The sequence below is a fragment of the Meleagris gallopavo genome, chromosome 3, assembly GCF_905368555.1.
Source record: "Meleagris gallopavo chromosome 3, MGAL_WU_HG_1.1, whole genome shotgun sequence".
Taxonomy (NCBI): domain Eukaryota; kingdom Metazoa; phylum Chordata; class Aves; order Galliformes; family Phasianidae; genus Meleagris; species Meleagris gallopavo.
This window is the reverse complement of record NC_139406.1, coordinates 15,915,156-15,933,361: the sequence shown is the minus strand read 5'-3', so window position 1 is coordinate 15,933,361 and position 18,206 is coordinate 15,915,156. Positions and strand designations below refer to the sequence as shown.

The window sequence follows — 18,206 nt, the reverse complement described above, 5'->3', positions numbered from 1 at the left end:
GAGAATCAAAAAGACAGTATTATAAACAGAACACGTTAACAATAATTATACTATGTACACTGACTAAAAACCAGTATATTAAGGATACAATGCTTTCGTATTCAAATACTTCACATTTTAGACATGTAAAGACAAGTAATCTGATCCTCAAAAGTGTGAAGAGATTTCAACACATCTGTTGCAGGGTGTACACCTGTAGCAAGCTCTGTGTGTAAAACGTGGGCTCAGGACCTTTAATCAAGCTGTTTTAAATCATCACAGAATCACAGAATCATTTGATTTGGAAGGGACCCTTAAAGGCCATCTAGTCCAACTCCCCTGCAATGAACAGGGACACCTACAGTAAAATCAGGTTGCTCAGAGCCCTGTCCAGCCTGACCTTGAACGTCTCCAGGGACGGGGCATCCACCATCTCTGGGCAACCTGTTCCAGTGCCTCACCACTCTTACTGTAAAAAAAATTCTTCCTTATATCCAATATAAATCTCCCTCCTTTTATTTGAAACCATTTCCCCTTATACTATCACAACAGACCCTTCCTGAGAGTCTGTCTCCTTTTTCCCCATAGTCTCCTTTTACATACTGAAAGGCCACTATTAGGTCTCCCTGGAGCCTTCTCCAGGCTGAACAGCTCTCAGCCAGTCCTTGTAGGAGAAGTGTTCCATCCCTTGAATCATTTGGGTGACCCTGCTCTGGATGCACTCCAGCAGGTGCCACTCAATTACGCAGTTGTTAATATGTTCTTAACAACTAGGACAGAAGAACTTACGTCTTGATCACAATTGTTGCTTGAAAATTGTGAAGGTTATGAGAGGTATAACCACATCGTGTGTCCCATCCCTCCCAGAGTATGATGAACACCAGCTTCCATCTGGTACTGTAGCTGCAATAAGCAGCAAAGAAATACACAGTATAAAGTGTGTACCAGCAAACAGGACATAACAAAATTAGATGTTTTTTGTCCAGATGTTTTATCCCTCCCTTCTTTTAAAAGGGCTGTCAGAGATCACTTAATAATCACATTCAGAATCCTGTTTTTAACATCTCCCCCAAACCCAAGAAATTCTAACAGAACAGAGTCCCATTATCTTTGTTTTCTATTCCAAACCTCATCAGTCAATGCTTTGCTCATAGCAGAAGGCAAGGTTGGGACTGCATGCAGATGTAGTACAAAAGCATTTTACAAATATATGGATTTGTACTGGCAGAAAAAGCAGCAGCATTTTGAAAAGAGTGAACTATTAAAAAGGATTAAAATCTGAACCTTTAAATCTCTTATAAAAATTTTTCACTGAACTGATGAAACACGATGAATAAATTAAACAGTTATAAATACAGCTGAACTATTGTTAGTGGTTAATTGGGACATATGCCTATCAATTTTTTTCCCCTCTAACATGCATAAGATTCACTTCACATTTTATAGAAAAATTGGATCTGTTCAAAAGAGAAATTACTTCTGAAGTGACATTGTAGAAGAAAGCAGCAAAATAAAATTTAGTGTTTTTACTTTGTTGTGTCAAGTGGATAAAATTGAATTGAAAAGCTGTCATTTTCTAAAAGTTTCACGTTGTCTCTCTAATAGAACTGTTTTATCTTCTAACCCTATAAAATGCATAGAAAATATTTTAAACTCCATTTTTCACTTACTTTCATACTCAATTGAATATACGGCAAAGAAAAAAAAAATCCACAAACTAAGAAAAATATCATCACTTTCGTCTCCAGATACAAGTAAGGATGGCATTATAACATGACAACTTTTCAAAGTGTTGCAGATTTCTTTTATGTTTACATATTTTGAGGCCCATGCATCTTTGAAAACATTTTGTAGAATAGAAAGTTTGTCAGTAAAAATCACACAAAACCTCAGAATTAACACTGCCACTCAAAACGTGTTGCCTTGTGCACAAAGACATTTGCAGTTCTTTGAGGGATGCCACAAAGTAGTGCATATGCATACCATCATGTTAAAGACCATCAAGTTTTCAGCTAGCTGAAGTCAGTGTATCTCTGGCAAAAATTAAATTAGTGTGTACCGTTCAAACGCTGAAGACTACACACTACCGAATAATTTGTATCACATAAACCACTGGCAAAATTAAGTTAAGCAATTAAGACTAACAATTTCTATTATAAGATTCTACCTTAGTTTTAACCACCTCATGTAGAATTTTCCACACTGAGAGTTCACATGTATTCTGTATTTCACGTTCCCACACATGGTCTTATTTTCCTTTTGGTGTAGGAAGTTTTAGTCAGAACAAAAACACTGAATGAAATCAAGGGAAAAAGAAATTAATCTGACAAGTTATGACTAACTAATTTACTAAATGTAATACTACCATATTTGAAAATAGGAGTTTGAGATATCTATCTAGAAAGGTGTCATGGCTTTAGTTTGGGAAGAGGTTCTTTAATTAAATTCCCATTTAGTCAAGTTTACACCACAATTTTTTTTTTATGAAGAAGCTGAGAAGTTGTGTAATAGTTAAAGGTACAAAATGAAGTCGGAGGAAGAAAGGTCTTGCAACAGAGAAAGCTGCAGGAAACTCCAAACTGAGGTCCAAAACATGCTGCTATTACTGAGATACCATCTCTGTGATGCTGGCCAAGCCACGTGGACAGAATTTTGCAGCTTTTTGGAGGCACTTTTTAATCTTTCACACAATTCTTAAGTGTGAAATTCAGAAAAATCGGCTAAATCTGCACTGAAGCTGAAAGAAGCCAAGAATTAATGCTCTAAATATTAACTGTTCCAAAAATTATAAAACAATATTGGTTTCAAGTTGGGCACCAGATATTAATGCATGTACTCATTTATGTACATAAAATTCTTTAGTGTGAGCAACAGCAGCGTAATAAATGATGTGGGGAAAAGATACCTCACAGAAAGGCAGAACATCCTCTATATTCAGGGCAGAATCTATAGAGAGTACATTACATAGAGGTAGGGTGTCAAAAGAGAAACATGAAATAACATAGCAAATAATTACTAATTTTCTGGTTGTATGTCAGTGAAAATAGAATAAGTTTACATACATAAAGACCATTAGAAAAAATACGAATGCAGAGAAGCAAATAACGTTTTCCTACACTTAAAGTATAGCCATTCCTTTCAATGTGCACACTGAAACTATGCTCCTCTGGAAATCTGCCCTTGGGTATGACAGCAAAAGGTAAAACTCTTTCCAGGGTTGGAATAATGCAGTAAACTGTTCCTATAGCCATTTGCAAAAGTCTCTGATCATTTTCACCCTCTGCAAATCAGACTCCAGAAGATTCTCAGAAACAAGATATGTACATGTTATTGAGTTATTAATTTGTCTTAATTATTTGTTCTACCATGCCAGGGCTGGTAACGATCATCCCTTTGCATTCTTCTGCATATTTCTGCCATTCCAGCTCTTCCCACTGAAGCATGTTGGCAATCTCTTCTTCAGGCACCAAAGCTTTATTGCATCGTAACAAGTAGAGAAGAATCTGATGCATCGACAGTACTTCCTTCCCTCCATCTTAAAAACATAATAAACAAAATGCATTTCAGATATTCACTCCTAAAGCACAAGGAAAATACGCAGCACATAAAATATTCAGATGAGCAAAATAAAATGCAAAATGTTTAAGCAACTTGACAAATAAGGAAGCAAATGTTTTACTGATGAATAGTGCACATGCATAAAACACACTTCTTTGCTAAACTGGAAGCAATAATGGTAACAGTAGCAAAAAAACCAGTTTCATCATTCTGTAATGCTGAAGTTTCTAACTTGCCTGAAAAATTTCTAAATGAACAGGCAGAACAAATCAGTTATGTAGTCCGGTTATGTCTCCCTTTTCACATTTCTACCATTCCTTTTACAACAAAAGTTAAAAAGCCTTTAGGCATCCAAGCAGCTTTTTAAGGACCACTCAAGATTTTACAGGATACTTCTGGATGAATGCAGTTAAGTTATCCTTGCATTTTGAATTCATCTGTGGTGCTTACATGCTGCACCTGCAGTAATGAAGACTAAAGAGCCTCATGCTGTCTTCTGTCACTAAATGAATTGAGCGCATGTAAAAACTGCTAAATACTTCTGAGACCTCTGGAAATACACACAGCAAAGACTGCTTGCAGGGAATTAAGACGGTGTAATAAACATCTGATCAGTTCCAGGATGCTAGTCAACATACAAACAGCAAAAGATGAGTGATAGTCCTGACAAAACACCACTCAGAAGACACCAACTATTCAAATTCAGTACGTCTGCTCATCTGAGTAAGAAGATAGATATGTTTATGTTTTTATGTTTAATTCTGAAGGAGGAGGTCAGAGAGATGTGTGCCAACAATGGAGAGTTTATCTACAGTTATAGAGGCAACTTAAAGTTTCACTCCTGACAGAAGTAAAAACGTCCATGTCTGTTCCAAGTGAGCCATGGAGTACACACTCTATCACTAAGCACACAATAAGGAACAGAGAAAAAGTAAAGTCTTCAAGTGGTATGAAGGATAATGCCAAAGCACAGGGAACATGATCCCAGCACATGTAGAGAGTCTTGCAGAATCTCCGAGTCACAGCAATGCCACCTTTCACAAGACACTTGAGGAAACAAACACTTCTGTTCCAGCTGGGATTGCAACACTACTCGGTAACAGGAAAGTTGAAAGGGAATAACAAAACTCAGCTTCCTAAAACAATGAACCTCATTCAGCAATTTACCACATCAGCCCAAAGGACCAACTGGACCCTGGAGTGCACCAGGTCCAGCACTGCCACCAGGCAAGGGGAGAGGTTGTCCCACTGTGCTCTGTGGCTGCACCTCCAGTGCTGAGGGCAGGTTTGGGTAACACAATACAAGAAGAACGTGAAACCATTAGAGCGCGCAAAGGAAGGGGGTTACAGAAATGGTGAAAGGTCTGGAGGGCAAGGTGTGTGAGGAGCAGCTGAGGTCCCTGGGTTTGCTCAGTGCAGAGCAGAGGAGATGAAGGCGGCCTCATGGTGGCTGCAGCTCCTCACAGGGAGCAGAGGGGCAGCGCTGAGCTCTGCTTTGTGTGACAGAGACAGGGCCCGAGGGGCTGCATGGGCTGCATCAGGTTGGGGGTTAGGAAAAAGTTCTTCAGAATGGTGGGCATGGAACAGGCTGTCCAGGGCAGTGAGCATGACACAGAGCTCATGGATTTCAAGAAGCACCAAGAGTGAATATAAAACAGGGAAAATTAACCCCAAAGTTCAATGGAAACAGAAAATACTTCTGAAGAGTTATTTTTTCCTTCAAATTAAAGAGGAATTCAATTTGCAAGACTTTTGGTTTTGTCGACTAGTTTAGATTGTTCTGCAAGAAGTACACCACATCCAATTTCTGAAACAATGCGCAGCCGTACATACTGAAGATTCTACAGGAAGGGCACAAGTTGTAGCCCTTTGCTAAAGAATAGTTCAGAGACTGGACCTCTTGAGTCAAAACATGCCATAGCAGGAAACTTATAGTTTTACAGCATTTCATTCTTTAATACATTTTCCATCATAAAAATCTCTGATGAAATACAATACAGCAACTATTCTGCATGCCATGCATCTCTGGCACTCAGCAGACCTGACATGATTCACTCAAGCTACTCTCAAGATCTGTCTCTGTAAGTATCTGAACACTGAAAATGTGGGCAGTGAGACACTGGGATAAGTTGCTCAGAGAAGCTGTGGACATGTTTGAGGCCAGGTTGAATGGGTTCCTGGGCAGCCTGATCCGTCCACAGCAGGGGGAGGTTGGACCTAGATGATCTTAAAGGTCCCTTCCAACCGAAGCTGCTCAATGATTCTATGAAAATCTGACATCCTAAACCTTGAATTTTCAGACCATGGTAGAAGAATAAGGAAAGTCGGAAGAAGAGAAATCAATTGATTTCTGTATTCAAGGAAGCAGTTGATGGATCCATGGGGATCTGTTGCAACAGCATATCTTCTTTTAATAGACAGAAATAATGTTTTGCAATGGTATCTGAAGGACATGGATTCCCACTCTCTAAAAATGGGGAATAAAAAATGTAAACGTAATTAGAAATTTATCATCATAAAGATGCTAGAAACAAACTATATATGCAGAAATAACAAGAAAAAGCCATTTTTATAGAGTTAGAGAACTGGGAGCCTTAGAAGAGAAGCACGAAGGAATACATGTTAGACAGACTAATCTCTCCCTGCCAATAAATCTAACAACACAGGAAGAACTGACTTCCTAACTAAAGCAAAACAAATCAGAATATAAAAACTCCAAAGTAACTGGAAAACACCCTCAAGCTACACAGTCCATGCAGGTCAAACTTACTCTCATTTTGTGATGAGGTCAAGTTAATCAGCCACATGTGGCTTGATAGCTTATTTTGTAAATTGCTTCAGCAGAACCAAATCAATGTTTGCTAGCAAGCCTCACAGCTCAGCTTCTGATTGAACAGTGCTGTGTATTCAGGAAGGAACAACAATTAGAAATACAGTCATCTAGCCTTCAATACTCTCCACAGTAGTGAGCCAAACCTCATTTAGCTGCAGCTATAATTAATATAACAACTACGTTCCAAAGCCCAAAGCAGAGAACACCTTCAGGCCACAGCCCTCTTGATGAAGACTGTTTCACATCTAATCTGTGCTCTCAGTCCAGCAGCTGAGCACATCTTCCTTTCCACACAACCCTTTCAGAACAATCACCAGGCAGCATCTCAGCAGGATGCATTTTGAATGGAGACATGACATTTATATCAACTGAAAGTCTGTTCTACTATCTTAGGATGTGTTAAATGCTTTTGTAAGCTGTTCACTCAAACTGAGCATAGCTCTCCGAACTCAAGCTTGTCCTTGGCTGGCAGGCTAGGGATGAATTGTACTGCAATGGTGTTTTTCTTTCTTTCACCATTTCTTGCAAGGGCTAAACTTACATTAAAGATAAAAGAAGAGAGCAGCAGAGCAGCCTGTGCTAGGGGTGACAATCTTGCTGGTTCTCAAAACTGTACATCAATAATTTCTATGTAATCACATGGTGCGTATCTTGAATTGCAGATGGAATATGAAATTCAGTTTTATGTGTGAGAATAGACAACACTGCTCAAATCCCACAGCTCCATCACAGGACGAGTAAAGAATGATCCAACACTTCCTGCAGTTACCACACAAAAGACAAAAGCTGAGCACGATACCTGGCCTGTCCATCAGAACTCTGATGCTGAATAAACTACACAAGCTATCAGTGAGCATGAAAGACTTCAGATGGAGCCATCAGTTCTTCACAACTGAACTACTTGACCTGCAATGAATTTAAGCTCTTATTATGTTACCTGGAAGAAATCTCACAAATCGCGGCATGAAGTGAAATCTGGGGCAGGAAATAGAATCATTTTCAAGTGAAGGACCTTAAATATAAAGGGAAAAAAAACATGGAGAATTTATGAATAGCAGCATATTTGCAAAAGAAGAAAAAAGAAGGAAATCCTATCCCATTTGAAGTCACTGAACAGTGATTACATTTGGCACTAATTTCAGACAGAAAAGTAGCAAAAAGCATGGAGAAACAGAAAAGCAACTTCTAATAAATGCTTCCACGTAGACAATTTCAAAGGAAACTACAGTAACTTAACAACTAAAGAATCTAAAAAACACAGTATTCTATTTAAAACTGTAAAGAAAAGTATGTCTTATAAATTTTATCCACTTCAGTTTTAGAGGCAAAGCACTAGTATTTGATAAGTCCCTCCCAGTTAGTGGTTTGTTTGTTTTTCCTGTAATAAAAATACTGAGGAAATTTCAAAAGACAGTATTTTGTGGTTTTTTCTTTTTCCTTTCCTGTTTCATCATCCAAAGACTTGCACAAAAATAAAAACAAAAACAGTAGGTACCTGCCATTAAAAAAATAAACAATCAGAACCAGTGGAACAAAATAACATTAATATTTGAATACATTTAGCCAAAAATAACTACACAAAATGTATATTTGTGTGCTCCTCTGTTTAACTACAAGTGTACAGTACATCTCTATAGAGAGAGGACAGGAAAACAGCTACACATTCTGAATTAAAATTCCTTTGAATTTCTCTTTGTTTTCTTTTACACCAAGGGAAGGATCATTCCTGAAATTCTCCTCTGTCATAGCCTTCACAGGAACACACATTTTCATCTCAGCAAGTTAAAAACATTCTGCTATAACTCACCCTTCTAAAGCAGTCTGCATGATACTGCTTTCTGAGCTGACTGTTGAGAAATACTGCATGAATATTTGTTTTTTAGCTTGTAAAAACAGAGGATATTTTATCTGATGCCTTGTACATGACAACACCCTGCCCACAATACTGTCTAATAACAGACAGTAAGAGTTAACATTCCATTACAACAGTTTTTGGATTGAAGAAGAAATTTAGTTTATCTGTAAGAAAATAATGCAAGATTTTTGCATTTTAATTGCTATAATCCCCACTAACAACCCTCAGTAAGCTTCAACCTCTTAAAGAACGAAGTGCAAGTTTACTCCTTTAACTTAATACAGCATTTGACTATTATTTTGAGGCCACTCCCCAGTTTTTTTTAAATGTTTAAAACATAAAAACACAGCAAAACAACAACAAAAAAAAACTTGGGAAAGTTGACCTCTTTTTCTTTTGGAAATAAAAGTTACCTTTAAGATTCCAGTCGTACAGCTCCAGAATATCTTTGAATAGGTAAGAAGAGAAGAGCTCAAGACCTTTCACACAAAAATTCTGTGGAATAAAAGCAAACAGGTTTATGATTACATAATATTGTAATACAGATAATGCTACTACCGTTGCCTTCATATTTGTCAACGGAGGTTTTGGAAACAGCATTGAGGCATCTTTAATTGTTTACTGCAGCACAATGGTCTAATCAGAAAAGCACTATTAAGAAAGCACCATAATGAAGATTCTTTATGTAATGCCTACATCCACTCTATAAGCAGAAATCACAAATGTGGTAATTCACCATGCACCTCAACACTTCCTCCTGAGTAAGCCCAAATTTCTTCTGAGAAAGATTTTAAATATTCCCTTTTTCCTACATGTTTATAATAAAAACTCAGAAGGTATCAGCTGTAGCATTATGATCACTTCCTCCATTACACCAAGACAGTACAATATAAACAGAGGATTATGACCTTAAAAGGCAGCAGGAGGGGGAGAAAAAGAATAAAAAAAAAAATAACTCTTCCTCATCAGGTAGGGAAGCAGTTCCTCCATAGCAAGGAACTTTCAATCAGAAGTGTAGGAACTGCTGCTTTACAAAGTCTTCCTGAACAAACAAGATCAGATCAGATCAGGACAGGACAACATAAGTAATACATGTATGAAAATGGCCATTACTTCCAAGCCCAACAACACAATCTTTCAGAACAATGCATTAGTAAAGATGGTTTTAAAGTAGGCTTTAGCTACTGGGCATCAGACCAGGAGTCCAAAAAGACAACACACTGGATTCAGTAACAAGAAACGACCTGCACTGATCACATTAGTCTTGCTGAGGAATTTCTGAGATCTTGCATGTATTTTAGATGGTGGTGAACAACAAAAAAAAAGGAGATAACTAGAAAGATGCAACTATCAGACTAAAATACTGATCCTATCTTTGTAGGGGTATTTCTGTACCTACATCTGCTGTTCTAATGCAATTTAATTCACAAATTGACTTTACCAGAGATTAATTTGTAATTAAAAAAAAAAAAAAAAAAAAACAGATTAAGAACTGAATGTGCTTTATTTGTATCCACCAGAAATTTGTTTTGGCAACAGCTTATAGTAAGTACTGATAAGTGATCCTTAGAGCTCCATGTTCAAGATTAAGTTTCAGCTTGGCATTGACTCATGTGGGTCTGGAAAACCAACACCTCCACATACATTATTTTTGTCATTCGTAAAAGAAGGATAATGCCTAAGTTGGCTCACAGATCGAGTATCTGGCATAACTTACATAACTTAAAATGAATAAAAGCACTTCTTACTATTTGATTTTAATATATGATACCCTAGGTGGATGGATTTATGCTAGTACTTCTGAGAGAAAATTCCTTTTCAGACATTCTTTCAGAACGTAGCTGTCTCTTACCATCTTCTCTACAAGAGGGATTGTGAAGAGTTTAATCCATTAACAACATCAACTCTTAACCCACTCTGACTTTTTGACTAATTATCCTTCTTACCTCAGGCATCATCTCTTCAATGAAATGAATTGTATAGTCAATGTTAAATCTGATTACTTTACACAGAGGAATCTGGAAGGAAAAGAGATTCAGCATGAAAAGCTATACACTTACAAATGTACAGTTAATACAATTTTGTATGCAAGGGTATTACTGTCTGCTGAAAAGGGAACTTACTAAAACAGCTGCTTAGTGGGATCATACAAAGACAGGAAAGCAAGCATTTGCAAGAGAAATACCAATTCTAACCTCCACCTTTGATAACACAGGGTGAAGAATAATAAAATAAGATTAAATAATGCCATCTACTGGAGATAAAGGTTTGTTTAGAAGAAAAAGCAAAGTTCAGTCAAAAATTTCCACACCTGCTCTCACTTGCATACTTGGAAGTGAACTTATTTTTGGTGATACAAAATGTCAGATAAATGCACTGACCTGAAGGCAAGCTGTTTTTAGTATATTGACAATTCTTTTAGAATCGTATAGCTAACAAACTGCTCTAAGTGATGAAAATACAATCCAGGAACTTTCAGGATAAATGTAAAAGATGTGCATAATTTCATTAAATAAATAAATATTTCTACAAGTGCACTCACCTAACTAGTAAGACAAACACACAGTTCACTTCTTTGCCTATGCTGGCAAAGTCCACAGACTGCTGAAAGTTGCTTTGTAGCTGCTGATTTGTGCATTTTCTTGGATTTATATTTTTAAGCCAAAAAGCTACATTTCTAAAAAACTAAGATGCTTAATCCTGCCATCCACTGCCTTTGTAAGTGTAAGAGACAATCTCAATCACTCGTGAAAGTGATGAAGATCAAGGTTTATTTTGCATTGATATACATACAGAGATTCAAATGGTGCTAGAGTTGCACTGAAATCAATGGACCTAGAGCCCAAGCATTCTACTTGCATCTTCTTGCAGCGCACTGTTGAACACTTACCTGTTTTGTCTACATTACACCTCCTGATGGTAGAAGGATTTACACCAAACAACCAAATATAAAAGCTGCATTAGATTTGATACAAAGCTTTCAACTACTAAATTATTAAATGTTATAAATAGAATAGTAGAAAAAAAATAAAAAAAGTATTCTAGTTTCATCTAGAACGTGAGAGGGAAACCTGTCCCATTCAAATGCTTTTAAAAAAATTATACAGGGACTGTTTTCTTTCTAACACACAAATTCAAACAGCATAAAATGTTCTCATACAGAGACTCAATAGCCTGAGTTTTTTTTTCTTGCTACCATGTAGAAAATGAATGTTTTGGAGAAATGACGATGGACAAGATCTCCATTAACTAGAATTTTGCTATGGCAACTATACTGAAAGTTATGTGCTCCAAAATCTTCTCAGTAGAGCCAGGGAATCTCTCTCCAAAAGATTTTATGCCTGTTTGAAACAAGAACAGGCTACAATATCATGTCGTATTCCAGTCTGTAGAAAGGTAATCATTTGCTGCTGACCATTTCCCCCAGTGGGAATGAGAAATTACTATGAGAAATTGCTATCTGATTCTGGCCTCTTATTGTGTACTTCACAATAAGAATCAGTTTAACATCTGCATTGCTCATGTCACACAGTAAGAGGTTTCCTTGCTTTTTTTTTTTTTTTCTTTTCTCTTTTCTAACACTGCCTTCTTCTCACATAGCAGGCATTGTATGATAAAGATAAGGTGGCCTCTTTATCCTTTTAATAAGAGAAAACAACATAACTGTTCCTATTTGCTCATTTGCAAAATGAAAATAAAGCCTTGGGCTAAATCTGTCTTGAACCCCAAGGCTGAGTTAATGCTGCAGGGCAGGAGTGCATCACAGTGCTACCCCCCACTAGCTGAGTACCGTTGATCTGCAGGGTTCTTGTCAACAGCAGACCCTTCTACTCACCAGAGCTAAAGCATTGTCATATTCATAACATAAGCAAACTGTCAGTTAAAAATCCTTTTTTTCCCCTCAGTGTCTCTTAGTTCCAGTATTCTTAGATTGCAGTCCTGTATTGTGACCATTTTTATACTGGGCTTTGACATGGACGGGGAAGATAGTAACAGGTATAAAAACAGGTAGTAGCAGGTATAAAAAACAAAGAAATAGTATCCCAGAGCATTTGGAAAAAATTCTCAAAATATCAAGATATAAAAAAAAGGTACAGATATTTTTAATTATTTGTATATTATTTTGTTCTGATGTGGTTAACAGTTTACACTGCAAGAGCAGAGTCATCTGGTATCAACCTTTTTTGTTGTTATATTTGCTTTCAGAAAAGAAAAATCAATTGCCTTAAAAGCCTGCAAGTTTTAATAAAATATCATAAAGAGGTGAGTGACTGAAGAAATCAAACGGATGTTGGAAAGTAATAGATATGCCTAAGAAATGTTTTTGAAGAGAGAAAATCCTTTTAGAGAGGATATCTCAAAAAAAGTCCAGTCTCCATTTGTCACTAAAGGAAAAAGTTTGTTTGTTTGTTTTAATTATTTTTAAACAAACTTTTTCAATTTAGCAAAGCTCCTCATCCAATTTAAAGCCAATTAACAGTTTTAGCAAGTTACTCCATGATTTATTACATTTTCAAACTGCAAAATGTAAAAAATATGACTGTGATGCACGTCACAGTCTCAGTCACAGTTTGAAGGCAATGCCTACCACCATTACATAAGACAAAACCTGACACTCATTAGCACAAACGTTCTCTTCCTGTCTCCAGTGCTGGCAAAAAGTTTGTAACACCCCTCGGAGTGAAGTTCTACTTCAGGGCAAAAATAGTTTGCCTTCCAGACAAATCCTACATACAGTGTAAGGAGTATACTTACATTTGTTAGTGGGGCATGTGAAAACATGGAGAATCCTTCAAAGATATATTCGTGGTCATCATACTCAATAACAGTAGGTCTGTCTGTCTAAAAAGGTAAGCAAAAACAGCATGGAGTGAACAAGAAGCAGTACTACTTCCACTCTGAAGACAAAATTAGAGTTCTGGTTAGAATTATTTTTAAAGTACTTACTAAGAAGTTTGTGGGAGGTGACACTGTAATTCGATAGTGGTACAGTCTTCCAGCATTGTTGGTCATGGGGCGACATGGTTTAATGGGCTTAAAGAAAGAGATAAGTAGAATTATGTGCAAAGTCAAGGCAAATTTAGATTAAAAGAGAGAATAAAGCACTTCTAATAGCCGTGAAATATACACTAGGAAAAATTAAATAAAGAAGGTTGTCGTAATTAAGGATTCCAGGAAAAGAGAAACTGGCTGTATCTATATAGTCACTTCTAGAAATAGTTCTAATGCTATTCAAACCAAAGAAGTGAAAAACACTGCTATAATTTTTTTATTTGCCATCTGACTCTTCATGTTTCCTACAAAGCAGTTAGCCATTTACACCGCAGACTGATTTCCTCTTTTATACTAAATTGTTTCAAGATGCTGATTTTAAAATTGTACAGAAATAAACTTAGGCCACGCATAAGAAGATCCAAGTACATTATCAAGAGACAAATACCATCTGCTGGTGGTAAACCCGGGCCCTGAAGAGAAGGGTCCATCCCTGGCACACATAATTTTGCTCTGTCAGGTCATAAAGCCTGCTTGTGAGAATGGTACACTAGGGGGCAGCTCTGCACTGAAGGGATTTGCTTCCTCCAACTGCTGGGGACTTGTGACCTGCTCCAGCTTCTTCTGAAGCAGCCCAGTTTAAGACCTAAAGATCTAAAAACCCTCAGCAGTTTGACAAAACCAATTTCTCATGTTTGATGGGCTGCTATCAATCTGATATGACTATCTGCAGGGAAAATACCTGTGACAAGTGGCGTGCTACACAAAACAGTACTATAAAGTTGGCCTGCTACACCACGGCACAGCTCTGTGCCATTTGCAGAACTCATCCACAAAACAGAGTGGTTACTCTGCTCAGATGCAGGTTATGCTCTCACCATTGTGACAAGACAGTTACAAACCACACTGTTTAGAAGCTAGCCAGGATTACTTGAAGGATAGGATAAAAATTAATATATACTAGATTTTCTGAAGCCTCACATTCCTAGTTGTTCTCACTCCTTCATGCAGCAAGTTTTATTTATTAGTTTTCTCCTGGTAAAGTTCTCTTCCTTCTTGCTTGCAAGAAAAATACTCAAGACAATGTGGGGAGGAATTGATCCTCAAGTGATTTATGGAGAGCTTCAGACCGAAGCCATTTTTCTGAAATGGAATAATTTATCCCTTGCAACAGTAACATTCACAAACCCTCAACTGCAAAGAAATAAAAGAATGTTTCACTAAATGTTTTGGAAGGCATACTGAAAAACTAAATTCTTAAAGGAAATCTATGAAGGTAAAGTGTAAAACTACGCTCTACTTTTCTTAAACATTTACAATCAAGCTGGTTTTTTTTTTTTTTTTTTTTTTTTTTTTTTTTTTTCAATAAAAACCTTGAGGTGGTTTATTTCCAGAAACACAGCCCACAAAGCAAATAAATACTTCTATGGAAAGCCACCAGTATTTTGACAACATTTTCCAAATGAAGGGCACTACCATTACAAATGTTTCAGGAAGCTGATGGGCTCAATTTTTTCTAATCGAGTACTAATTAAAAACTTAAACTGTTTGACATTTTGTAGTGCAGATGTGCTTTCATCACCAAAGCAACACCATCTCCTGAAAAGCCTGCTGCTCCTCCAGAAGCAGATCTATTAATTCATTTATTTTTAAAGTAAAAGAGGGTTCTTATAACATACTCATCCACTTGACAATGGGAGATCGTTCCTACATTCCCCTTCTATTTTAAAAACCTACAGCCAAGCACTTATGGGAAAAAGTTTTCTGTAGTTCTCAGATGGATTTAATTATCAGTATTTCATTTTAAATGTGAGGTTACACAAAGTGATTTGATTTTGCAGAGAAGCTGTTATTAAGCCTGTAAGCCATGGGGGGAAAAAAAAAAAAAAAAAAAAAAAAACAACAAACAAGCAAAACTTACAAATCCAAGTACAAGTTCACTGCAGTAAGTTTGTATTCAAAACTGCAATCCTTAGAACTACTTACCTCTTCACCAGGATAAATGCCGTGTCTTATCCCTGTTCGTCGAGCTTTAGCGCTGCACTTGCACAGCGGTCCATCATTCATCTGTCAAAAACAAAATAGGATTCTGTTTTTATTGAAAAACAGTAGGTGATTGTGTCTGGAAAAGTATGTTGGTTTTAATGCCAAGAGTGCTGATGCTTCTAAAAGCCTGTCATGCTTAGATTAAGTGGATGCTCTTAAGCCAGTAAAAATGGAAACAGTATAGACTAACGTAAGAAAAACACACAATAGCATTATAACTCCACGACTGTTTCAGAAGCACAAAAATGGGAAAACAGTGTCAGCAGAACTGCACCATTCTGCTGTCAAATGCATTTTTCCTTATCATATACATAGAAACAGCATGTCTGCCTAAAGTAAAAATCAGGCCTTAAAAGTGCACACTGAAATCTCTGCGTTCAAACAGTCCCACTCAGTTCACTCACTGAAAGCCTGGTCCTGATCAACCCATCTGCAACACAGCAAGGCCTTCAAACAAGGTACATAAAGAAGACCATTTGAAAATTTTACATGGTACTTTAAAGTAACAAGGAAAACTCAAACGCATCCTGTGAACAGATCGGTAAAGAAGAGAAAATGGGAAAACATCCACTTCAGTATTCCGTGTGAGTGCATGAAGTACCTATAACTTAAGAGAGCCAAAGCACAAAGTACAAAGCTAGCGTCAGTCTTTTCACCTTTAAGACACTCAATGCAGACTATCAATTGCTGCAATGCACTAAAGCTTTCTGCTCCTAACATCACATCCGTCGCTGAAATCCAACAAAACACAGAACCAAACCAGAGAAATGAGCTAAGTTCTTTATCTCGGGCTTTAGCAGAGAGTTTGAAAGTTTGAATCCAAGAAGCATAGAACACTGTTTAGACTTAATATAGAAATGCAATACAAGAGCCAGCAGAACTTTCCGTACCAGTATAAGAAGGCTGAAAATGTAAACCCCGGAGGGACTAAATGTCATCAGACAATAGACACGACATGAAGACACCCCAGGAAGTAAGAACCACCAAACTGCTGCTACTGTAGTCTTTAGACTATTGGGAAAGGAACACAACTTTCTGGTTGCAGTGTTAATTCCCTGAAGGTTCATCTCAGTCTGGTTTCTTCAGACTGGCACGGTAGATGTGTAATGTGTGCAAAGAAACACCAGAAGCAGGACACTCGTTTATTCTTCTGGGAACTTATGCAGTGTTATTAAAGTGACACGATGCATTTTGTTAACTTCCTATATCCCACACTGAAAGCCTTGAGGAAAGCAGAGGTTTAATGAAACTGATTGATGTTTATAGGTAAATACATACTTCCACACTGGCTTATGTAGTCACAGAGCAGTCAACTTAAATAACGCAGTCAATAAAGAATTGTTCATTACTCCTCGAAAAACAAGGGCCTTCTGAGGCTATGAAAATAACCATAACTTCTGAAAAACACCTCATCCTTAGTTCTTAGAACTGTTCAGCATGAACACTGGCTCTCTTACATTAAATACACAGAATGAGACTGATGGACATGCGAGGTACCCGTAAAGCCCAGGGTTTGAGAAGCAAGTCAGATACATAGGACCAAATCTCAAGAAAATTTAGGAAGGAAAGTTTCTCAGCAGGAAATTCGTAAACCACACGTTCCTGGATCTATTCATGCAAGTTACTACTTCATGTTATGGGCTAGCACACTACTTTGAAATACGCCCAAGAGCAACACGCATATTTTTATTTTCACTTAAATGCCTGAACAGTTTGCTAATTTTGTTTTCCACATAAATAAAAGCAGATAACTCAGTCAAATTATTATTATTTTTTAAACTAGAAGCATAAATATGAGTTGGTAATAGAATATTCAACAGACCTCTGAATTACCACAGAGGCAATAAGCATTGCAGTATCTCTCAGCATTACAATTTGCTGCATTTTGGACTCATGAATCATACAAAGTGCCAGAAAAACAAATTTACTGGGTTGCCATTTGACAAGGAGTTAGAATAGACCATAAAATATTTAACAAAGAAAGATGAAGATGGCAAATTCGCTAACAAAAACTAGTCTTCTGTGCAATGTATACATTCAAAACAACATTTTGTGAGCTCAGCAATTACATTTAATGAGAACTATAATCTCCATGCAATTACAAAAGAACCATTAGACAAGAAATTAGGAGCATTAACAGCATATTTAAAATATTATTTATCATTACGAGCTGAGAGCTTTTAGGTGAATAATTTGTAATGGAGATAAACATGCTGCCTTCTCTCGATCCCAAAACTCATCTGTACACCTTTATCTCAGCAATAATAGGACAAAATTAGCACACTGCTAGCAGTTCAGGTTTTATTAACGCTGTCAGACGTGATTCCAGCCAAATACTCCACAAGAGTCATGATCTGGAACCACACATTTGGAATCAAAAGTTAAGTGTTATGAAGAAGATGAGACACAAAAGGGAAAGAGCGGGGGAAGCATATTGAAATAGATGCCTCAGCATATCTGAGAACAATGCAGAACTTTAGGTCCACAGGGAAGAAAGACTTTCAGAACCAAAACTTTCTCCTCTCATCATACCTGTCCTGGATCATTGTACCACAGTTCCTCATGAAGACGATCAGGGTGTGCTTTTTTACGCTTAATTTCTGCAATGACATCAAAAACTTCTGAATCCGAACTGCTAGAGCAGCTGCTGTCATCATCAGAGTCGCATTCTGACTCACTGGAGCTCTCTGATTCAAGCAGGGAAAATAAAGTTAGTTGAAAAACACTTCCCCATATTCTCTTTTCAGAATTCTCTAACAGATCATAGCTCACAGTGGCAGAACAAAAGTTTAAGTAGTGCATGGCATTCACCCTAATTAAAAATGCAGTTGCTGTCATTTTCATTAAAAGTGACAGCACGTGCTATGGATATTAGAAGACCTACATATCCATGTCATCTGTTTGCAGTTTGGTTGTCTAGTGGTACCACTGATCAGTTGTTGA

General features: G+C 37.2%; 1 protein-coding gene across 2 annotated transcripts in view; it reads right to left on the bottom strand.

Moving 5' to 3' along the window:
- Positions 1 to 18,206, bottom strand: part of DROSHA (drosha ribonuclease III) — a 67,035-nt gene that overhangs the window by 38,609 nt on the left and 10,220 nt on the right. For both annotated transcript variants that reach the window (XM_010708441.4, XM_010708442.4), the window contains exons 6-13: positions 17,796 to 17,950; positions 15,204 to 15,284; positions 13,173 to 13,259; positions 12,981 to 13,067; positions 10,172 to 10,243; positions 8,639 to 8,720; positions 7,308 to 7,382; positions 3,345 to 3,514 (exon numbers count right to left, since the gene is read on the bottom strand). In XM_010708441.4, coding sequence (XP_010706743.2) covers positions 3,345 to 3,514; positions 7,308 to 7,382; positions 8,639 to 8,720; positions 10,172 to 10,243; positions 12,981 to 13,067; positions 13,173 to 13,259; positions 15,204 to 15,284; positions 17,796 to 17,950 — 809 coding nt within the window. The remainder of the gene's footprint in view (positions 1 to 3,344; positions 3,515 to 7,307; positions 7,383 to 8,638; positions 8,721 to 10,171; positions 10,244 to 12,980; positions 13,068 to 13,172; positions 13,260 to 15,203; positions 15,285 to 17,795; positions 17,951 to 18,206) is intronic.